General features: G+C 37.6%; 1 protein-coding gene across 7 annotated transcripts in view; it reads left to right on the plus strand.

Moving 5' to 3' along the window:
* Nucleotides 1–25,041, plus strand: part of ACYP2 (acylphosphatase 2) — a 277,959-nt gene that overhangs the window by 101,117 nt on the left and 151,801 nt on the right. For all 7 annotated transcript variants that reach the window (XM_042981393.1, XM_042981392.1, XM_042981396.1 and 4 more), the window contains 2 exons: nucleotides 19,442–19,458; nucleotides 20,868–20,977. In XM_042981393.1, the coding sequence (XP_042837327.1) occupies nucleotides 19,442–19,458; nucleotides 20,868–20,977 (127 nt within the window). The remainder of the gene's footprint in view (nucleotides 1–19,441; nucleotides 19,459–20,867; nucleotides 20,978–25,041) is intronic.

Here is a 25,041-nt window from a genome sequence, read left to right on the forward strand (position 1 = left end):
TGGGACTGCATCCAAGCGCGCATGCGCCGAAGACCTGGGGTGGGAGAGGAGAGGGAGAGCAGAGAACGCTGTGGGTGTGAGGAGGGGTCGAGGGGGGGTAGAAAGGGGACTGCTGGGCTTTCCGAGCCCGCGGAGTGAGGAGGTGCGGGGTTGGGGGGCGGGCGGGGTGGGAAAGAATAAAGTTGGGTAGGAAATGAAGAGAGGGCATTTGAACTAGTGGTCTTCGTTTCAAGTCACTGAAATTGGGCTTGAATTTCAGAAGGGACACTTGATGTTTGAGGGTTCGCTTTGCCAGATTACCCTTTCTCCCCCTTCTGTGTAGCTCTTAACAGAATTCAGTTATCTAGTTTTTGTTTCATCAAAAATTTAGTTGCAAAGGATGTAATATTTGGCTGATTTTTACTATTTTTAGTTCAAAATTAAAATGTTAAGTCACTCAGGAATTTATCCAATGGAATATAAATAAGTTAGTGATTTAATAATTGCCATCATTTAAAGTTTTTTTAGCGTTGGAAAATTTTACATCATACCTTTTCCTCTTTGAGTTTGATTTCCATTCCACTTCCCCCACAGAATTTTATCCCATTGTTATGTTTGAGAGTTTGTTATTGATCACCCTATCAAGCTTTTTTGCAATATGTATGTACAGTATGTATGTGTATATATGCACATATACATTTAAATATATTTTCTTAATTTCCTATGATCATAAAGCTTTATAATTTTTTTTCTTCTGGCTTGAGTTGCTATTATGATTACTAATAGAATACAGTTCATGTAAATAATAAAACTATACTTAAAAACATGATAAATGTTATTCAATTTAAAAGGAAAATCTGTACTGGAGACTTATTTCTTAAGGAGAAAGCTGGAGGTGTTTATGGAAACTTGATTAAAGAAACTGTACTCTGTTTTGGTACTCTAGAGGTTTTTATGCTTTGGGGTGATGCACAGAATGAGATTAAGGGATTTCCTTTCAGAGATGTTTGTGCAAAGGGCTGTAGGAAAGGAGAACCACCCCAGAGCACAGGTGCTTTCTCAGACAGGCCAACACGAGGAAAGAATACATGTGGATGTTGAAGATCTGGAAACTGATTTTCTTAAAATTATCTAAGGCCTTGTACCTATAGTAGGTCTTTGTGTATGCCCAGGGGTCTAGTATTCTGGGTTGGAAACTGCCAGAATAAGTCATTTGAAACACAGGACATAAAATATGAAAGTATTTTATGACAAAATATTTGGTCATTTGGACAGAAATGGCACTAATTAAGGAGTGTGTGTGTGTGCATGTGTGTGTGAGTGTGTGCACATGCACAGGTGTGACATTTATAGGGTATGTTCCATGTGCTGAGTATCTTACTATTGTTAACTTAATCCTTATCACAGTTTTGTGAGAAATATATCTTATTCCCGTTTGCACAGTGAGAAAACAGATACAGAGAGGTTCACTAACTTAGACAAATCCTGAGTTGATAAATGGGATTTGATCCTGCATTTCTCAAATTCTAAAACCTGCATGTTTCCATTATGCAGTGTTTTGTGTTAATGCATAATGTATTTCTCTTGATTTTAACAATATAATTGTACTTTTGTGTATGTGGTGGTTATGTGATATATAATGATCAATTGTATATGGCATGTAAAGATCAACTACACATGAAGAGTGGGGCTTAAAAAATCATCTCTAGGGCTAACTCCTATAGTTTGTGGTATGTTAAATGGAAGAGTACATGCATACTATTGGTTTATCAAAGCATAGTATATGTGACAAATTCAGAGTCAGATATTTGCACACATATACACTGACATTTGCTGGAACCTAGGATGTGCCAAGTTCTGTACTCAATATTTTACATATATTATCTCATTTAATCCTGAACCCTGTGACCTCAACATTTTCCTCATGTATCAGGTAGAAAAATTGAGGCATAGAGAAGTAACTTTCCCAGGTTACAGAGCAAATTAAGTGGTGGTGATAGGATTTGTACCTTGACATTCTGATACCCAAGCCCATGTTCTTAATCGCTATAACTCATTGATTCTCCTTTCAATACCTTTTCCACCTTTATTTTGCCTCTTCCTAACTTATGCACCAAACACATACATATATATATACTGATACAGGACATTTAGACTCAGCCATTTGGACCAGTCTGGATGACCCTGAGGACATTTTTATGGCTTATGACCCTGAGGACTTTTGGCTCCAAGGAAGTTTGACCTGGTCCATAAACAGTCAGATCTTTGACTCTGTCTCTGTTGCTTGCTGACACTGCCACTATTTCTTTATATTAGTCTATATCTTTGTCTCACAAAACCCACAGTTTTCTTACAGATTATGTAAGAAATAAATACAAGCCATTAGCCTTTTGTCTAAGTCATAATGCTTATATAGAAATTATTGATAATAATAAAAACAAAATTTAATTTTAATATAAAATGGATAATAATTAGAGGAAACATTTTATTATTTTTTTAAATGTTTATTTATTTTTGAGAGAGAGAGAGAGAGAGAGAGAGAGACAGAGTGTGGGCAGGGGAGGGGCAGAGTGAGAGGGAGACACAGAATCTGAGGCAGGCTCCAGGCTCTGAGCTGTCAGCACAGAGCCCGACACGAAGCTTGAACTCACAGACTGCAAGATCATGACCTGAGCTGAAGTCGGACACTTAACCAACTGAGCCACCCAGGTGCCCCTAAAGGAAACATTTTAAGATTAAATTTTAATTTAAAAGTATGGAATAATAAAATCTTAGTGAAAGCTGACTTGCTGGAAATAATAGCTATAAAAATAAATTTACAATGGAAGAAGCAATGATTGGGAACATTTTATATGGACACAATTTAGATTGATAAATAAAATTGTCAGTAAAATACTTAAATGGAAAATATTCCCAATGAAGATGGTTTCAATGATATCAAAATGAATATGGAAAATATGGAAAATGATTTAATTATCCTGTCCTGATGGAAAATTGATCAATGAATTAAACTGGCTTAATGGAGTTTATGGACAGAAAATATTTTCCAATGAAAATCAAGGTTTGTTATATGCCTGTTCAGAATGTTTGAATTTAAGGAGCACCTGGGTGGCTCAGTTGTTTAAGTGTCCAACTCTTGATTTCGGCTCAGGTCATGATCTTGTGGTTGATGGGTTTGAGCCGTGCATCGGGCTCTATGCTGTCAGTGCCTGTAATTCTCTCTCTGTCTCCCTCTCTCCCTCTCTCTCTCTCTCCCTCTCTCTCTGCTCCTCCCCCACACTATCTCTCTCTCAAAATAAATAAACAATAAAAAAAAGTTTGAATTTAACTTGGTGACAAAAGGCACTCAAAACATTCTAGAGGTCAAAGGTGTTCTGCCTTATTCTCAAATACAGCAAAATTTACAAACATCATATTCTAAGAATTAGTTTATAACTTGGTTGTTTGAAATTCAGGAAAATACACTCATAGAGATATTATTACCAATAGTGGATTCACTTCTCAGGTGGATCTGCAAAGTCTACATATAGAGCCTTTGGGTGCTGTTGCTTTCTATTGCTGCTTCTCTTCCTCTACCTTTTTTAAAAATAAATCTTTTGTTTTAGAATAGTTTGAAATTTATAGATAAGTTAGAAGATACTATAGGGATTCAGTTACTTCCTTCCTTTGTTCCTTCCTTCCTTTCTAAAATGTTTATTTATTATTTATTTATTTTATTAATTTTTAAATTTTAAAAATTTTAATTTTAAATTTATTGTTATTTTTTATTTTTAATTTACATCCAAGTTAGTTAGCATATAGTGCAATAATGATTTCAGGAGTAGATTCCAGTGATCCATCCCCTATGTATAATAGCCAGTGCTCATCCCAGCAAATGTCCTCCCTAATGCCCCTTACCCATTTAACCCATCTCTCCACCCACAAGCCTTACAGCAACCATCAGTTTGTTCTCTGTATTTAAGAGTCTCTTATGTTTTGTTGCCCTCCCTGTTTTTATATTATTTTTGCTTCTTGTCCCTTAGGTTCATCTGTTTTGTATCTTAAATTCCACATATGAGTGAAGTCATAATATTTGTCTTTCTCTGACTGACTAATTTCACTTAGCATAATACCCTCTAGTTCCATCCATGCAGTTGCAAATGGCAAGTTTTCATTCTTTTTGATTGCTGAGTAATATTCCTGTGTGTGTGTGTGTGTGTGTGTGTGTGTGTGTGTGTGAGCATGGGCATATGTAAATATGTATATATATATGTGTGTGCACGCACACACACACACATCCCACATCTTCTTTATCCATTCATCTTTTGATGGACATTTGGGCTCTTTACATACTATTGTCAATAGCACTGCTATCAACATTTGAAACGGCACACCTGTATTCCTTGGATAAATACCTAGTAGTGCAATTCCTGGGTGTAGGGTAGTTCTATTTTTAGTTTGTTGAGGAACCTCCATACTGTTTTTCAGAGTGGCTGCACCAGCATGCATTCCCACCAACAATGCAAAAGAGATCCTCTTTCTCACATCCTCGCCAACATCTGTTCTTGCCTGAGTTGTTAATGTTAGCTGTTCTGACAGGTGTGAGATGGTGTCTCATTGTGGTTTTGATTTGTATTTGCCTGCCGATGAGTGATATTGAGCATTTTTTTCATGTGTCAGTTGGCCATCTGGATGTCTTCTTTGGAGAAGTGTCTATTCATGTCTTTTGCCCATTTCTTCACTGGATTATTTGTTTTTTGGGTGTTGAGTTTGATAAATTCTTTATAGATTTTGGATACTAACCCTTTATCTGGTATGTCAGATAAGTCAGAAGATTGATTGTCTTCTCCCATTGCGTTGGTTGCCTTTTAGTTTTGCTGATTGTTTCCTTCACTGTGCAGAAGCTTTGTATTTTGATGAGGTCCCAATAGTTCATTTTTGCTTTTGTTTCCCTTGCCTCTGGAGATTTGTTGAGTAAGAAGTTGCTGCAGCTGAGGTCAAAGAGGTTTTTGTCTGCTTTCTTCTCTAGGATTTTGGGCTTCCTGTCTTACATTGAGGTCTTTCATCCATTTTGAGTTTATTTTTGTGTATGGTGTAAGAAAGTGATTCAGGTTTACTTTTCTGCATGTTGCTGTCCAGTTTTCCCAGCACCACTTACTGAAGAGACTATCTTTATTCCATTGGATATTCTTTCCTGCTTTGTCAAAGATTAGTTGGCCATATATTTGTGGGTCCTTTTCTGGGTTCTCTATTCTGTTCTATTGATCTGAGTGTCTGTTTTTGTGCCAGTACCATACTGTCTTGATGATTACAGCTTTGTATTACATCTTGAAGTTCAGGATTTTGATGCCTCCAGCTTGTATTTCTTTCTCAAGGTTCTTGGGTGTTCATGGTGTTTTCTGGTTCCATACAAATTTTAGGATTGTTTGTTCTAGCTCTCTGAAGAATGCTGGTATTATTTTGTTAGGGATTGCATTGAATATGTAGATTGCTTTGGGTAGTATTATTTTAATAATATTTGTCCTTCCAATCCATGAGCATGGAATGTTTTTCCATTTTTTTAATGTCTTCTTCAATTTCTTTCATAAACTTTCCATAGTTTTCAGTGTATAGATTTTTCACCTCTTTGGATAGGTTTATTCTTAGGTATTTTATGATTTTTGGTGCAGTGGTAAATGGGATCAATTCCTTGATTTCTCTTTCTGTTGCTTCATTATTGGTGTATAGGAATGCAACCTATTTCTGTACATTGATTTTATATCCTATGACTTTGGTGAATTCATGAATCAGTTCGAGCAGTTTTTTGGTGGAATTTTAGGGTTTTCCATATAGAGTTTCATGTCATCTGTGAAGAGTGAAAGTTTGACTTCCTCCTTGCCAATTTGGATGCCTTTTATTTCTTGTGTTATCTGATTTTTGAGGCTAGGACTTCCAACACTATGTTGAATAACAATGGCGACAGTGGACATCCCTGTCGTGTTCCTGACTTTAGGGGGAAAGCTTTCAGTTTTCCCCATTGAGGATGATATTAGTAGTGGGTCTTTCATATATGGCTTTTATCATCTTGAGGTATGATCCTTCTATCACTACTTTCTTGAGGGTTTTTATCAAGAAAGATGCTATATTTTGTCAAATGCTTTCTCTGCATCTATTGAGAGGATCATATGGTTCTTGTCCTTTCTTTTATTGATGTGTTGTATCACATTATTGTTTTGTGGATATTGAACCAGCCCTGCATCCCAGGTATAAATCCCACTTGGTCATGGTGAGTAATTCTTTTAATGTCTAATTGGATCCAGTTGGCTAGTATCTTGTTGAGGATTTTTGCATCCGTGTTCATCAGGAAAATTGGTATATAGTTCTGCTTTGTAGTGGGGTCTTTGTCTGGTCTTGGAATCAAGGTAATGCTGGCTTATGAAGCTGGCTTATGAATGAGTTTGGAAGTTTTCCTTCCATTTCTGTTTTTTGGAAAAGCTTCAAAAGAATAGGTGTTAACTTTTCTTTAAATGTTTGGTAGAATTTCCCTGGAAAGCCATCTGGCCCTGGACTCTTATTTTTTGGGAGATATTTGGTTATTAATTTGATTTATTTACTGGTTATGGGTCAGTTCAAATTTTCTATTTCTTCTTGTTTAAGTTTTGGTCGTGTATATGTTTCTAGGAATTTGTCCATTTCTTCCAGATTGCCAAATTTATTGGTGTATAATTGCTTACAATATTGTCATATTATTGGTTGTATTTCTGCTATGTTGGTTATGATCTCTCTTTCATTATTTATTTATTAAACAAATTATTTTAATGTTTATTTACTTTTGAGAGAATGAGAGAGACAGAGGTGTGAGTGGGTGAGGGGCAGAGAGAGGGAGACACAGAATTGGAAGTAGGCTCCAAGCCGTCAGCATAGAGCCTGACGTGGGGCTTGAACTCACAGACTATGAGATCATGACCTGAACTGAAGTCGGATGCTTAACTGACTGAGCCACCCAGGTGTCCCTCCTGTTTCATTCTTGATTTTATTTATTTGGGTCCTTTCCTTTTTCTTTTTGATCAAACTAGCTAAGTTATCAATTTTGTTAATTTTTTCAAAGAACCAGCTCCTGGTTTCATTGATCCATTCTACTGTTTTTATTTTGGTGTCGATAGCATTGATTTTTGTTTTATTCTTTATTATTTCCCATCTTTTAATGGTTTTGGGTCTTATTTGCTGTTCTTTTTCCAGCTCTTTAAGATGTAAGATTAGGTTGTGTATCTGATACCTTTCTTCCTTCTTTAGGAAAGCTTGGATTGCTGTATACTTCCCTCTTTTGGCCACCTTTGCTGTGTTCCTGAGGTTTTGGGCTGTGGTGTTATCATTTTCATTGGCTTCCTTGTACTTTTTTTTTTTTTAATTTTTTTTAACGTTTATTTATTTTTGAGACAGAGAGAGACAGAGCATGAACAGGGGAGGGGCAGAGAGAGAGACACAGAATCTGAAACAGGCTCCAGGCTCTGAGCAGTCAGCACAGAGCCTGACGCGGGGCTCGAACTCACGGACCGCGAGATCATGACCTGAGCCGAAGTTGGCCGCTTAACCGACCGAGCCACCCAGGCGCCCCTTCCTTGTACTTTTTAATTTTCTCTTTATCTTCTTGGTTAGCCCATTCATTCTTTAGCAGAATGTTCTTTAGTCTTCAAGTATTTGTTGTCTTTCCAAATTTTTTTTGTGTGGTTGATTTCAAGTTTCATAGTGTTGTAGTCTGAAAATATGAATGGTATGATCTTGATCTTTTTGTGCTTGTTGAGGGCTGATTTGTGCCCCAATATGTGATCTATTCTGGAGAATGTTCCTTGTGCACTCAAGATGAATGTGTATTCTGCTTTAGGGTGAAATGTCCTGAATATATCTGTTAAGTTCATCTGGTATAGTGTGTAATTCAAAGCCATTGTTTCCTTGTTGATTTTCTGTTTAGATGATCTGTCCATTACTGTAAGTGGGGTGTTGAAGTCCCCTACTATTATGGTATTATCATCAAAAAGTTTCTGTATGTTTGTGATTAGTTGGGTTCTTCCATGTTGGGGGCGTAAATGTTTACAACTATTAGATCTTGGTGGATAGACCCCTTAATTATGATATGATGACCTTCTTCCTCTCTTGTTACAGTCTTTATTTTAAAATCTAGATTGTCTGATATAAGTATGGCTACTTCAGGTTTCTTTTGGTGGCCATTAGCATCATAGATGGTTCTCCATCTCCTTACTTTCAATCTGCATGTATCTGTAGGTGTAAAATGGGTCTCTTGTAAACAGCATATAGATGGATCTTGTTTTCTTATCTATTCTGTTACCCTGTGTCTTTTGATTGGAGTGTTTAGTCCATTGATGTTTAGAGTGAGTACTGAAAGATATGAATTTATTGCCATGATGTTCCCTGTAGAGTTGGAGTTTCTGGTGGTGGTCTCTGGTCCTTTCTAGTGTTTGTTGCTTTTGGTCTTTTTTTTCCCCATCTTTCCCCCCTCAGAGGTCCCTCCTTAAAATGCTTGCAGGGCTGGTTTAGTGGTCACGAACTCCTTTAGTTTTTGTTTGTCTGGGAAACTCTTTGTCTCTCCTTCTATTTTGCACGATAGCCTTGCTGGATAAAGAATTCTTGGCTGCATATTTTTCTGATTCAGCACATTTGATATATCCTGCCACTCCCTTCTGGCCTGCCAAGTTTCTGTGGATAGGTCTGCTTCAAACTTGATCTGTCTTTCCTTGTAGGTTAAGGACTTTTTTTTTCCCTTGCTGCTTTCATGATTCTTTCCTTGCCTGAGTATTTTGTGAATTTGACTATGATATGCCTTTTTGATGGTTGGTTTTTTGTTGAATCTAATGGGAGTTCTTTGTGCTTCCTGGATTTTGATGTTCATGTCTTTCCCCAGGTTAGGAAAGTTTTCCACTATGACTTGTTCACATAAACTTTCTACTCCTTTTTCTCTCTTCCTCTTCTGGGACCCTTATGATTAGGATGTTATTCCTTTTTAATGAGTCACTGAGTTCTCTAATTCTTATATCATGCTTTTTTGCCTTACTTTCCCTCTTTTTTTCTGCTTCATTATTCTCCATAAGTTTGTTTTCTCTATCACGGATTCGCTGCTCTCCTTCATCCATCCTTGCCACCATGGCATCCATTCAAGATTGCATCTCAGTAATAGCATTTTTAATTTCATCCTGACTAGATTTTATTTCTTTTATCTCCACAGAAAGGGATTCTATGCTTTTCTTTCAACCCCAGCTATTATTATTTTTAAAATTTTTTTAATGTTTATTTATTTATTTATTTTTGAGAGAGAGAGAGAGAGAGTGTGTGTGTGTGTGTGTGTGTGTGTGTGTGTGTGAGCGGGGGAGGGGCAGAGAGAGAGGGAGATACAGAATCTGAAACAGACTCCAGGCTCTAAGCTGTCAGCATAGAGCCCGATGTGGGGCTCAAACTCAAGAACCGTGAGATCATGACCTGAGCCAAAGTCAGATGCTTAACCGACTGAGCCACCCAGATGCCCCCCTTCTGCCCCCCAGCTATTATTCTTATTACCGTGATTCTAAATTCTGGTTCAGACATTTTGCTTGTATCTGTGTTGATTAAGTCCCTGGCTGTCACTTCTTCCTGTTCTTTCTTTTGGGTGAATTCCTTTGTTTCTTCATTTTGAAGGAAGAGAAAGAATTAATAAAAGAAAAAAAATAAAAATTAAAAAACTAAACACAGCACACAAAAAAATCAAATAATGGATGCTAGATTTTAGGTGTGTTTTGGTCTGGTTGTTGAAAGAAGCTTCATAGGAAAAATGGGAAAGAAAAGAAAAGGAAAAAAAAGGAAAACATTTGAAAATAAAAGAAATGAATACAACAATATAGAATAAAATGAAGTGATGAAAGTAAAATAGAATTTAAAAAATTTACAAAGAAGTAAAAAATATAGTAGAAAAAATTAAAAATCCTTTTTATAAAAACAAAATAAAAATAAAATTTTTCTCTTTATTCAAGAATAAGAAAAGAAAAAAACTGAATAGATGAACGAGCAAACAGAATGAAATATGATTGAAATTATACCCAGTTTCCCCTAGAAGTCAAGCTATGAAGCCCTTTATAGTCTGTAAACTAAGCAGGTGGAGAGACTTGTGGTGTTCCTCTAGAGTGCAGTTGGCCAAGTTATATAGGGCTTGGTATAATGGCTCCATCCCCCACTAGATGGCACTGCTTAGTTTACTGGGGTGGATCATTGTGGCCCATGTAGGCATGCATACGCATGCACAGGAGGGGTGAAAATGGTGTCACCCAGCTACTCAGTCTCTAGTATCAGAACTCTGTGCTCTCAGGGGCTGGCAATCAGCACCCTTCCTTTGTCTCCAGCTTCTGTCCACTCCCTGCTTCTACATTGTCCTTTACCAAGCCATCAGCCTGCCAGGTGGTACCTCCCTCCAAAGTTTTACCTCAGATGGGACTGTGTTTCCCAACTCCTCACTTCTGAGGGCACTGCACCTTTGACCTTCTCAGACCCCCTGGGGAAGGGTCTTGCTGAGCAATGGCTGTGTCCCAGCCTGCACTCTGGTACATTTGTGAGACCATGCTGCTATAGATGCTCAGAGACTGAAGCTGGGTGCCAGTGTGCCCCAGAAAAAGTTCACATGATCGTGCAGCAGCAGCATTTTCAGGGATTATGGTAAATCACAACACACATCTGGCGCCAGGCTTCACCCTTAATGTCCTTGTTCCAACACCAGTGAACATGGCTGTTCTCCAGGGTCCACTGGGAACTTTGCCTGTGGGGAGGCCCCACAGCCTCTACCAAATGTCCTCCCAGTGGAGGAACTGCCTCTCCCCTTGTGCCCTGAGGACTCTGAGGACCTCACTGTATGCTCCTGGGGATTCGCCCTTCCCACCGGAGCTCCACCAGGTAGTGAGCTGCAGAGTTTCAGACTCTGTGCTCCCCTGTTTATAGAGTCTTAAGGGCATTTAAACCCTCTTTTTCCTTTCTCCCTTTCTTGTTCAGTCTCTTGCTGTTGTTTCCACTCTTTCTCTTTCTCTCCAGCTGCTTTGAGAGGGAATGCTTTTCCTGTACTCTCCCACTGTCTCTGTCCTCTTTCTGCAAGCAAAAACAGCTCCCTACCCTCTGTGGCTTCTCTCTCCCCCAGTTCACCTCTTCACACCACATATCTGCCAAGTTCTGTGGTTCCAGTTGTACAGATTGTTGTGTGAATCCTCAAATCAGTTTTCTAGGTGTGAAAGATGGTTTAGTTTTGATCTAGCTGCATTTCAGGGACAAGAGAGGCCAAAAAAAAGCTTCCATGCTGCTCTGCCATCTTGGCCCCTCAAATGTTTGTTTGTTTATTTATTTATTTTTAATTTTTTTAAACGTTTATTTATTTTTGAGACAGAGAGAGACAGAGCATGAGCGGGGGAGGGTCAGAGAAAGAGGAAGACACAGAATCCGAAGCAGGCTCCAGGCTCTGAGCTGTCAGCACAGAGACTGACGTGGGGCCTGAACCCACAGACCACGAGGTCATTACCTGAGCTGAAGTCGGATGCCCAACCGACTGAGCCACCCAGGTGCCCCTGTTTATTTATTTTTGAGAGAGAGAGAGAGAGAGAGAGAGAGAGAGAGAGGGACTGCACAAGGAAGGGCAGAGAGAGGGAGACAGAGGATCCAAAGCAGGCTTGATGCTGACAGCAGCGAGCATGATGTGGCCTCAAACTCACGAATTGTGAGATCATGTCCTGAGCGAAAGTTGGGCACTTAACCAACTGAGTCACCTAGGTGCTCCTCAGTTTCTTTAATTAACATCTTATATTAGTATGGTACATTTGTCACAACTGGTGAACCAATATTGGTACATCATTATTAACTAAAGCCTATATTTTCTTCAGATTTTTAAAGTTTTTACCTAACGTCTTCTTTCTGTTCCAGGATTCATCCAGGATATCATTTTACATTTAGTTATCTTGTCTCCATAGATTTCTTTAAGCTTTGACAGTTTCATAGACTTGCCTTGTTTTCAGTGATTTTGGCAGTCTTGAGGTGTACTTTGGGGTTAGGTACTTTGTAGGGAGCTCCCCAGTACAATGTGTCTGGTATTTTTCTCATAATAAGACTGGGGTTATGGATGAGTGGAAGACCAGAGGTCAAGTGCCATTTTCATCACACCATATCAAGGGTGCCTACTATTTATGTATGTATCTCAGCCTCCATCACCTGGCTGAGATAAGTGTTTGTCAGGTTTCTCCACTGTTAAGCTACTTTTCCTTGCTCCCTTCCCATCCTCTACTTTTTAATCTCCATGTCTCAAAAAGCTCTTTTTTTTTTTTTTTTTTTTTTTTTTTTTTGCCACCAATTTCTGTTGCAGTGGGAGCTATGGAAGCAGAGATGGGGAGCAGGGGACTGTTTTTAGAGCATTTGTAACTATGGCATGGTTTAAAATGTTGCTATAAATCTTTAATTACAGTTATATCTGAAACTGTAACATAATCTGAAAACTTGGGAGGGAAATTGATTAAGCTGTGTATAGAGGCTTTACCAGCTCTTTGGTGAACACTAATGACAGTCGTAGAAATGGATTGTGGCAATCTGTTGGTTTACCTGTGCTTTAGAAGTTCAACAGTTTATTTTTGACAATATTAACTCAGATTTAGAATAGGAGTAGCTTATGTAACTACAGAAATACGTAATTTTCTTTAAGATTGCTTAACATAAAAATTGGAATGGGTTATTACATAGTTTTGCCAGACACTACATGATTTGGATGTACACATTTTTCCTTATGTAGACAGGAAGAAGTTGTGTCCTAGAGGTTGAAAATTTGAGTCCCTAAAGCCAAGAAACATAAATATGGTTAACTCTAATTCTCTTGCTCATCTTTCTTCCTATAGCATTTCATTTATAGTCCCATTCTACTTCTTGTTTTTACTTCTCTTTAATCCATTCTGCTTCCAACTACACTTATTTGTGTACACATATCTGTGCCTCTCACTAATCAAAAAGAATAGTATTTTTAAGGTCAAGCTGGTGGCTTGTTTTTATAGCCGCTATGGCTGTGCTTATGGCCAGGACTTCAAAAGTGTCTTCAATTAAATTGAAGTACTTGGGGATAGTTGGCCTGCAGAAGAAATGGTAGTGTGACAGCTATTTCAACAATGCGAAAGATGCCATGGTGTGTGGCTCCAGGGGACAAACCCTGGATGGAAGGTGAAAGGTTAAAGGAAGGTCTTTCTGAAAAATAAAGATGTTTAACATCAGTAAGGGCTGCTTTGTAAGGTAGTGACTGGATGACTTCTTGCATTTAAAATTGACACATGCAGTCAGATCCCAGGATGAAGGGGTACGTTACAATATGAAAATTTGATTTTATATGAAAGGATGCTGATGCTTAAAATTCATCATGGTTTCTTTAAATAGCAGTGTGTCTTTGTGAATTTAAAGTAAGATTCACTTTGCAAATGTTAACCTCAGAGTTTCTCACTGACACATCTTTCCACCGTCATCACAGCCAATCGAGCCTCGACTCAGCAGCATATTGTGTTTGGAGTCTTTCATAACCGAAGGGGCTGATGTCTGTCCCAGTTTCCAGAGCAGTGTGTCTGAAACAAAACAAAACAAAACAAAACAAAACAAAACAAAACAACAACAAAAAAAAATGCTGCATGTGTCATATCAGCTTCCCTTCTCTTTAACAAGTGAGGTGGAAGGGGTGCAGAGAGGCCATGGGAGCCCATAGAAGCATCTCTTCCAACACAGGCCCTGTCCCAAGAGTGCTGTGTTCCAGCTAGTGCTGTAAAACTGCAGAAAATCTATCTCCACATTGGCTTTTTCTTTCTTTATGGACCTCCCTCTGTTGCACAGTGTGCTTCAAACCAGGGATCAGGACTCAGAAAGATTCTGAGGAAATTCAAAGTGGATTATGGGAGTTTGAATGGTTAATTCTCGCATGGTTCACTGCTTCACAAAGTTAATGGGTTGGATGTCCTGCCACCTCTTGATGCACATTCCTTGTAAGCCTTTAAAAGGAGGGTTATGGTTAAGGGGCCCATTGGATAACACCTCTCTTCATTATGTGAGTTGTTGACAAATAAGACAGAGAGTAAAGCAGAAATCTTCAGGTAAGTGGACTTTGTAATAATCTCTTCTGCAGAATTAAACACACTCACCCAGGCATAGGCAGGGCTCCCCTGACAAGCAAAGCAGAAGTGATGATCCCCAAGTGTAGTGTACTCCCCAGGGAAGGAAGAAGAGAAAGCACCTGGGCAATGCTTGTTTCTTCTTCCAAATGTAACACTTAGATAAGTCTGTGTGTGAGGAGTAGGGACAGGGTAGAATGGTCAGGAGTGTCACACTAATAGATATTCCTTCTCAAAGAAGGAGCTATTACAGGGGTGAAGAAGCTTTCTCCTCTAGACACAGGTCATCAAATCTAGAGAGAGCTCAACCAGAGTTCTGGCTGCAGTATGTCAAGATGATCTGTTCCCCAGAGCGTTTTGTTGTGGAGTGATAGGAGGAGTCAGGGATGTTGTATGGTGACCAGAGTTGGCGAATGACTGCCCTTGTTCTACGGATAGAGACAGATTGAGATATAATTCACATAATATTAAATTCACCCTTTTAAAGTGTTCATAGCATACTAAATATACAGTGATTTTTCCAATAGTCTGAATATTTTTGTACCCATCACCACTATCTAGTTCCAGAACATTTCTGCCACCCCAAAAAAGGATCCCTCTCTCATAATTCCCTTTATCAGTAGTTCCCCATTCCTCACCTGTCCCTTCCCTCAGGGGCCGGGTCAGGGTCAAGGCCACTATAATGTCCTTGTCCTTTCCCTCATGGTTTCAAGAAGGCTGCTATAGCTCCATCATGATATTCATTCTACAGTCAGGAAGAGAGAGGAAAGGCTATACGGGCAAAACCCCTGGCTGAGTCAGTCCTGTCAATGAGCTTTCCTGAAATCCTCAAGCAGCAATCTGTCTCACATCTCAGGGCCACTACTCTTTCAAGGAAGATGGGAAATACAGAAAGGCATGTTGCTGCCCCAAGTAAAATCAGAGTCTGTTAGAAAGGTAGAAGAGAAAGATGGATTTTGTGTAAGCAGCTGGCAGTGTCTGCCACAGATGTTCATATATTAAATAAATTTAACCGAATAATTATTACATTCTGTATTCTTTCCCAAGTAGGGACACAGAAGGACATATTACAGAGTCTTTGATCTCCATGGTTTCAACCTCAAAACATTAGATCAGAAACCAAGACAAGCTAAATTTCTGTTAAGTACACATTAAATCTTTCACACATGAAAGATTTATTTCAGTCTTATGGTTTTTTTTTTTTTTTTTTTTTTTTGTCCATCTGTCACTGCCTAAAGTAATGGGCAACACTTCCATTTTTGACCCAGTTTGTGAAGCAATATGAACTTAGCCTAAAGTTATGTCTCTTACACTTAAATGGCAGTTCTTTAGTTCTAGCATTTTAGGATTTGTTCAATAAATATGTGTGTGCCCTTATCACTCACAGTTAAAAATACTACCAGCAGTGCACCTAGATGGCTCAGTTGGCTAAGGGTTTGACTTCGGCTCAGGTCATGATCTCACAGCTCTTGGGTTTGAACCCCCATCAGGCTCTGTGCTGACAGCTCAGAGCCTGGAGCCTGCTTCAGATTCTGTGTCTCCCTCTTTCTCTGCCCCTCCCCACCTCCTGCATGCGCACGTGCGCTCTCTCTCTCTCTCTCAAAAATAAATAAACATTAAGGAAATTTTTAAAAAATAGAAATATAAAAAAAAAAAATCACCACCAGATCTTCCTCCAGTCTCCCATCTCAAATCCTCTAAGTTCTATAAGATGACCGATTTTCTTTCTTTTCCATTCTTGTGGTTTTATTCGTTTTTTTTTTTGTTTTTTTTTGTTTTTTTTTTTTGGTCAACCTAGGCATTATCTAGTGGCTTCTCGCTATCCTTTGTATCATATATACTATGTATGTATACAGGTAATGTTAACTTTAAAACTGCCAGTTATTTTGCCAGCAAAAATGGATTTATTTGGGAATAAAAGAGAATTATAAGTCAGGACAAACAAGCTGGGTCACAACTTTAGATGAGCCTGGGCAACAAAGGAACACATGATTTTTTTAAGGAGAAAATGGGTACGTTGGGAAAGCTGTTAAACAGAAAGTCCACTAGGGTAAACTGGGAGCTACAACTATGGTGCTTCTCATTGGCTGAGCTGTTGCCCTGGATGGGACAGGGGTGGTGCTGAGGAAATGTTTCTTTCTTGGGCTGGAGTAGTAAAGTAGTATCCACTTGCATGGTCCAGTACCTGTAAGGTCAAGTCTCTCCTTTCCTGTTGGGTCTGCAAATGACTACCAGTGGTAGGGCATGAGAGCTCCCCCTGCTGAAACCTCCTGAATCCATTTTAGTGAAATTTCCCATTACTAATTTTCACAGCGCTATGTATTATCATTTAGGTAATGTTCTGCTAGAATCAACACAGAATTCTTGAAATTCTTTTCAACTCTGGAATGCAGTAAATTTATCATCACTTTGAAATAAAGTCTAATCAATATGCTGATATGTGTATTTGCAATATTAATAGCAAATTATTACAGGAGAGTTAAATATTTCACTTAAGTATGTATCAGCTGGTTTGTCTTTCATTCATTTATTCAACAACTATGTGCCAAGTCCTGGTCTAGGTTCTGGGAACACAGTGGTGAACAAGACAGAACAGAACTTACAGTGAAGACAGGAAATTTTTTTTTTAAATTTTTTTTTTAATGTTTATTTATTTTTGAGACAGAGAGAGACAGAGCATGAACGGGGGAGGGTCAGAGAGAGAGGGAGACACAGAATCTGAAACAGGCTCCAGGCTCTGAGCCGTCAGCACAGAGCCCGACGCGGGACTCGAACCCACAGACCGTGAGATCATGACCTGAGCCGAAGTCGGACGCTTAACCGACTGAGCCACGCAGGCACCTCAGGAAATTTTTAAAAAAGCAAATAAATGCATTGTAATGTCATATGTAATCAGTACTATGCCTATACAGGAAACATGGGGTGCATTGCTGTTTTAGGTGAATTGGTCAGGGGACATATTTCTAAGGAGATGATATCTGTGCAGAGACTTGAATAGTGAGAAGATCAGAGGAAAGAGCATTTTAGGCAGAGGGAATGATGCACGCAAAGACTGTGAGGCAGGAATATGTTTGGCATGTTGAGGAGCACAAAGGAGGCAAATTCGGCTGAAATGGAGTGTGCCACGAAAGGAGTCCTAAAATAAGAGGTAGACAGACTCATCAGAGGGAGTCTGGAGGCTGTGGCAACCAGGATACCTTTTATGTTGAGTGTAATGGGGAGTCAGTACAGGGTTTTAAGCTGGGGATGAAAGTGATTTGACTTTACTTAAGACAATCACCTTAGGTGTTTTATAGAGACTAGACTGTAGGACAGCAGAACTAGAAGCACAGAGGCTAGTTAAGGGGGCTGTTGAGAGATTATGATAATTTGGACTAGGGCATGAAAACACCATTACCCATTTTTCTAGAAACAGTTGAATCAGAACTATTATTATTATTATTGTTATTTTAGTGAGTCTTAAGTGAAGTTTGGGGCTAGAAATAATTTGTAAAGGGAGTGCAATGACATGTTTTTGGATATTTAGCTAAGTGACAGTCTAAGGAGACCTGGGCCGCTCTGACACCAGGGGAGGTGTTTTTGCCTTTTCATTGTCTGTAGCTTCTTTCATGTAGTGCTGCTGACTTGTAAGATAGGTGAAGCAACATTGCTTTGCAAGGTCATGATTTATTACCAACATGAACAGCGTCACTGGGAAATGCATCTGATCTGCAGGACCCTATGAGACTTTTCCCCTTTATGATGCAATTCTTGATCGGAAATAAAAATTCTTTTCAAACCTTTCCCAGGCCTTTCTTTGAGGTAGTGCCAACCATCGGTTCTAAACTTTAGTGGGCATGAGAATCACCTGGAGAGCATGTTAAAACCAGATTCTTGGACTCCACCTGCAGAGCTTCTGTTTCTGTAGGTCTGGGGAGGGGCCTGAGATTTGATTGTCTAAAAAACTCAGGTTCTGCTGGCGCTGCAGGGCATTGGAATACTCTTTGAATAGCAAAGAGCTGGGCCAGATGTTTTCCATTTCTGGTTACTTCAGTTGCCTAGCTTTCTTTTCATAATGCTGACATTGGTGGGGGTTGCTCACTGAGAAGGACCTCGGAGGAATATCCTCAATACAGCCTGGACCAAAACCTTCAAGTCTTCTTGGTCAGCGTCTTTTGGGATCTGCTCATGCTTAGGATAAAACAACTGCACACTTTTCACCAGTGCTGCCTGTTTTCTCTCCTATTTTGTCCCTCTCTTCTACGTGGCCTGGTTTAGCTCAAGTTTCTCTTTGAAAGTTCTGCCAGTTCCTTTTATGTCTGCAAGGTACTCTCTTTCCCTCCCTCTATCTAACAAATTGCCTTTCTGATTCCCCTTCAGATCAATACTTGCCACTCATCATTTCTCTTCACTTTGTATGTATCTTTTAAACTATGTTTTATAGCCCTATAAAAATTCCATTTGTGATGTATCCTGTCTTTATTGCTTTACTATGCTTTTCCTTCATTTTCATTTGATACCACAATATGCTATTGTCAGGAAACAAGTGATGCCCCCTGTTATTATAAATCTGCTTACAAAATACATAAGATTATCTAAGCCATTGATCCCTTCTATCTCTTTTAAAGCAGGCTCGTTGCTGTAGGTGGAAGCACTATCTTGTGGCCTCTTTGAATATTGGTTTGATCTATCGCTTATGATTTCCCAATGTATTAAAAAATATTTTTTTCAGTTGAGGTATAATTTAAATTCAGTAGCATTCACCCTTTCTAGCGTACAGTTGAATGAGTTTTGAAAAATGCATACAGATCTGTAACCCTCACCACAGATGAGATGCAGAGCAGTGCCTTCACCCCAGAAAGTTCCTTCTTGCCCCTTTACAGCACCCCTTCTTCCTTCAGCCCTTGGCAACAGCTCGTCAGTTTCCCATCCCCGTAGTTTTGCCTTTTCCAGAATGTGGAATTAAAATGGAAACAGAAATGTTTTTATTACATTCTAACTTGAATTTAGTCCTTGCACTTAAAGAAGAAATTCTAAAAGCTGAGGATGTATAAATTTATGCCAAATATACTCAACTGTCCTTGTGATCAGTATTTTGTTTTGTTTACTTTTTTTTTAATGGAATGAGTATGCAGTGTGGCATTTCATGATTCTTTGGTTTCAGAATATTACTATCTTTCTCCAAAAATAGTCTTCCTTTTTCGTTTTTATTTTAAAAGAAAACGATTTTTAAAAATACTTTCTGAATATGTTCAGATGTAAAAGGTTTTGTTCATTTCATTTACTTACTATTTAATGGACTAGATAAAAATTAAGTCAGGAAATATATACATTTTTTTAAAGGTAGACAAACTGACATTTCTTTTCATCTTTTTTTAATACAGGTGTTTGCTTCAGAATGGTAAGTCAGTAAGTCTGTTTACTATTTTTTTTTTTTTTTTTGCCATTTTCTCCCTACTGTTATTTCTATTCACAGACATAGAGCAGTTTTCTACTTAGTGCTAGCCTACTGCTTATTCTCCATCCTTGACAGCAAATGAAGTATTTGTATGTCTTCCAAATTACTGCTTGAAGTTGTTGATTAAAGCTGTCTTTTAAAAGTAGTCTATTAAAAACATTTCAGCCTGCCTCGTTTTTAGTTAATGTTTTGTATGAATTTCAAAAGTACTTCTACTGGGATAATCAAATTAAATGTTTTGGTTAGGTATATAGAATATAAAGTATGGGATCTTCCCCTTGTTCTGGATCGAAGAACCCCCTCCAGGCAAATGTCTGTATCTTGAATTGCAAAATGAAAAATGCTCATGTTGCATAAGGAAGTGGTTCTCGGTTTTTAGAAGTTAAGACTCCTTATTGCTTCACATTTTTTTAATTTTGTTAATATACTCCTTTCCTAAAAGTTAAATGTGCATGTGTTTTTACCTACTATTTGAGCTGGCAGTCACTAGGTTATTAGCTCTCTGTTCTTAACCTCTGAGGGCTCTAACATGTTCCCAACCAGTAAAGTCTCCTTGTTTTGAGATAGTCCCTCCCCCCACAGTTCAGATTCTATCCCTTTTCATTATTATTTTCAGAACTGGCTCCAACATAAATTCTGGCTATAACCATCTTGGGTTGTATTGCTTCATTTAATTGGGGATGTAGAGTGTATAGATTCTTGGTCACTATGACCTCCAAACAGAAGACCATGTTTTTAAAAATTTCCAGTAGATGAGATCTACAAGAATTTAGTATGATATAGTTAAAATAGTTCAAAATCAAAATGTTGCTAGGTTTTCATTTGCCAGTAGCATAACTGAATTTGGAACTGAGGAAAGGAATTTTTAAAAACTGTTAAGAATAATAGGAGAAATAAACTTATCTATAGACAATTAACAACATGTGTGTGGCAAGTCCACAGCCAATGGAAGACATCAGAATCTTTTAACTGAATTCTTTGTATTGATCATAACTCCGTATTTTTCCTCAGTGATTGAAAATCTCGGAGTGATCATCTTTTGGAACCAGACAATGTAATTCACTTTTAGTAGGCATGGGGGCTATGCAATTGAATTTTATGGATCCCAAAACACATCACGGAAACTGTTTTCTGAAGTAATTCCCGCTATCAGTTTATTGTTTTATAATGTGCTTGTCTTTACTGAAAGAGGAGTTTACTAAAAAATACCACTTAAGTGAGGATTCTTGCGAACAGAGGTATGATTGCAGGTCAGCTACACAATTTTTGGCATAGACTATATTTTAGGAAAGAAAATTATCAGTCAGTTTTTGATGTTGGATTTTGTTTCTCATATTTTCTCCTGAAACCAGTACACAGAAGATGAGGCTAGGAAAATAGGAGTGGTTGGCTGGGTGAAGAATACCAGCAAAGGGACTGTGACAGGCCAAGTGCAAGGCCCCGAAGAGAAAGTCAACTCCATGTAAGTAGCAAGACTAATAATGCATTTATGCAATTTACGAACTTTTTTTAATGCTTCATTGGACAGTAAGAATAGTATTGATGGACCAAATTCAGTTTGTGGATATAACTCAACTCACATGTTTTTAGGCATACTAGCAAGGATGTCCTCAGATCTGGGAATGGAATTTGTACATGTAGGAATGGATTTCCCACTTGGGCAGGCCCTCAAAAAGAACAATAGTGTCACTCTCTAGTCTATTTGAATTGAGTTCTGTCTCTTCTAACCTGGGAGAAGCATCCTGGGCCCACATATCTCTTATCCAAAGTAGTTGTGAAGAAGCATAGTGCCTTTGGATGGTTCTTAAAGTTCTTAAAGTAGACTTCAAGGCAAAAAGGCTGCCCTCTCCTTTTTATTAAGTATATTATTTATGTAATTGTAATTTTATTTTTGCTGTCGATGAAAGTGTATTCTGTGAGCTATATGGTTATGATAATGAATCCTTGTATTCCAAAAGAGATCAGATTCAGTAACATAGAAAAAAGTGCCCTGTCACATTCAAAAGCCTTCTTTTTTTGTAAGTTCCACTACTCTTTGTAGTCTTTTTTTTTTCCTAATAAAAAAGAGCTAACATTTATTGAGTATTTGCAATGTTAGACAATATGCTAAACACTTCACATAGGTTTTCTCGTTTAATCTACACAATGGATCTTATCATACCCAGTTTAATTCATTTTATTGTTTGCAATTTATTTTTGTTCTCATTACTTAATGTTTTTAGATTTCAAGGCTAATACTTTTTTGATTATTGTAATAAGTGAAGTAGTAAGATGCTGAAAGATAAAAAAAAAATTAAGCTAGTAATCTGCCCCATTCCCCTCGACTTCCCTCCCCTTGATGGCACCTGTGCCTGTGGCTTTGTGAATATTTTCTGAAGCTTTCTCTTTCACTTAAAACTATTTAAGCATTTATTTAGGGTTTTGTTGTTTTTACTGAAATAGAATACTTGATGCATATTCTTCTGTAACTAGTTTTTTCATTTTATAGACATTCATGAATCAGTAAATATATAACCACTGACTCCTTATTTTTCCTAACTTCTTTATGTATAAGTACACACTTTGTGTTTGTGTAAAACTGTACCCCAACTTGGAAAGTGGGGTCTACAATTTTAGTTTCATAAAATTATTTTAACAGTTAATGAAAAACAATAATTATCAGTAGGATTGCCACACAAGCATACAAGAAAAAATTCTGAGACTTCTATTGTAAACAGTTCAATGGATGAGAAAGTGCCAAATGACTGTGAGGTATTGAGAATGCAGGCTGCATGGAGGATTGACTCTCATGCCTATCATGTTATATCCTAATCCATGTTGTAGCCATTTTTGATTAATATCCTTAACATAAATATAATCATATCATACATGCTACCCAATTTTCCTTTTCAACCCCTGCACACCCACTTTTCCTTCTCAGTTCTACAAGTAATCTATATTGGCAGCTGGGTGGGTTTCCTCCCATGTTTGTCTCCATATTCACTTTCTCATATACATCTGATCCACTACTGGGTATTTACCCAAAGAAAATGAAAACACTAATTCAAAAAGTTATATATATATATATATATATATGTATATATATATATATACACCCTTGTGTTTATTGCAGCATTATTTATAATAACCAAATTATGGAAACAGCCCCAGTGTCCTTTGACAGATGAATGGATAAAGAGGGTGTGGTATATATATAATGGAATATCACTCAGCCATAAAAAAGAATGAAATCTTGCCATTTGCAACAACATGGATGGACCTAGAAAGTATAATGCTAGGCCAAATAAGTCAGAGAAAGACAAATACCATATGATTTCACTCATGTGTGGAATGTAAGAAACAAAACAAATGAACAAAGAAAAAAGAGACAGACCAAAAACCAGACTCTTAACTGTAAAGAACAAACAGATGGTTACCAGAGGGGAGGCGGGTAAGGGGATGGGTGGAATAGGTGAAGGGGATTAAGATTACACTCATGATGAGCACTGAGTAATGTACAGAATCGATGAATCACTATATTGTACACCTAAGACTAATATAACACCGTATGTCAATTATACTGAAATTAAAAAACAAAACAAAACAGGGACACCTGGGTGGCTCCGTCCGTTAAGTGTCGGACTTCAGCTCAGGTCATGATCTCACAGTTTGTGAGTTCGAGCCCCACGTCAGGCTCTGTGCTGACAGCTTGGAGCCTGGAGCCTGTTTCAGATTTTGTGTCTCCCTTTCTCTCTGCCCCTCGCCCACTTGCACTCTTTCTCTCAAAAATAAATAAACATTAAAAAAAAATTAAAAAACCAAAGCAAAACAAAAATACATCCCAGAAAATCTGTCCAAGTCAGATGGTAGAGCTTCAATTCATTCTTTTCAATGGCCGCTTAATAATTGACAGTGTTAGTGCACCATTTTTTATTACCTTATTTCTGAAAATTCATTTTGTTTCTCTCTCTCTCTTTTTTTTCCAATAAGAGCAATGCTATAATAAACATTTTATTGGTGATTTTATTTTTGGGAGATAGAATCCCAGAAGTGCAGTTTGTTGGTTGATGTATCTGTGTACTATTAATTTTAAAAATATTTGTCAGACTGCTTTTCAAAACAGCTGTAAACAATTTACATTTTTTTCTCTTCGTCCTGTGGGCAATTGGTATTATTGCTGTCAAATTTTTCTTTGATCTGATTGGGTGTAGAGTGATATGGTATTTTTTCACTGTAATTTGCATTTCTCTAATTACTGGTTATTTTGAGCATCTTCATGCTTGTGGCTATGTGGGTTTGTTCTCATGAACTAACTCCCTTTCACATCCTTTACCCATTTGTCTGTGGGGCTGCTTGCCTCTTGCCAATGTTTAAGAGCTTTTTGTATATTGGTAATGATTACTAACTCATTATCTGTAATCTCTTTTGCAAGTATTTTCCCAATTCTATCCTTTGCCTATTCATTAGTTTTGTTTATTTATGATAGTTTTTTTTTTTTGCGATGCGAATTGTTTTTAATTTTTATAAACTCACATATAGTTATCTTTTCTATACAACATAAATGTTGTTCCCTAGGTTTCCTTCTACCTTTTTGATGCTTTATTTATTATGTTAAGCATTTATTCCATCTGGAATTTGTTTTTTATTTAGAATATGAGACTGGGGACTATTTTCTACCATGATGTAACAGCCAGTTGTGCCAGCACTATTTTTAAATAATCGCTCTTTCCCCATCAAATTGAAATACATTTTTATCATGTATTAAAATCACACGTAAACTGGATTCTGTTTCTGGATTCTGGGTTTTGTTCTCTTTCCTTAATAGATCTGTTACCTATTCCTAGACTAATACTCCATATTGATTTAATTATGCTGGCTTTATAGGTTATTTCCCTTCACTATTTTTTTTATTCATTTATTTGCTTTCTTGGGCATTTATTTTCTCTCTAAACTTTAAGATACTTTTATCCATTTAATTGAAACTATATTTGTTTTTTTTTTTAAACTTCCCTGATTGTCTTACAAATATACTTTTTAAAATAAACTTTAGGGGTGCCTGGCTGACTCAGTCAGTAGAGCATGCAACTCTTGATCTCAGGGATGTGAGAACCCCACATTGGGTTCTCACCCAATGAGATTACTTTAGAGATTACTTTAGAGATTACTTAAAAATAAAATCTTAAAAAAGCCCCAACTTTATCTTTTAGAAGTTTTAGATTTACAGAAAAATTGTGAAGATACTACCAAGAGTTTCCATGTACTTCTCACCCACTTTCCCCCATTAAAATTTTATATTAGTACGATACTTATGTTACAATTAATGAACCAGTAGTGATGTATTAGTATTAACTAAAGTTCATAGTTTATTCAGATTTTTTTAGCTTTTACCTAATGTTCCTTTTCTCTTTAGGAGTCCATATTTTACTTGCTTTTTAATTCCACACTTTTATGACATTAAGAGAACTGTTATTAAATTTTCCCATCTAAGAATATGGATGTCTTTTCATTTTCTCAGATTTTTAAATTTATCCTTCGGTATGGTTTTAT

Source organism: Panthera tigris, chromosome A3, assembly GCF_018350195.1.
Source record: "Panthera tigris isolate Pti1 chromosome A3, P.tigris_Pti1_mat1.1, whole genome shotgun sequence".
In the NCBI taxonomy this organism is placed as follows: domain Eukaryota; kingdom Metazoa; phylum Chordata; class Mammalia; order Carnivora; family Felidae; genus Panthera; species Panthera tigris.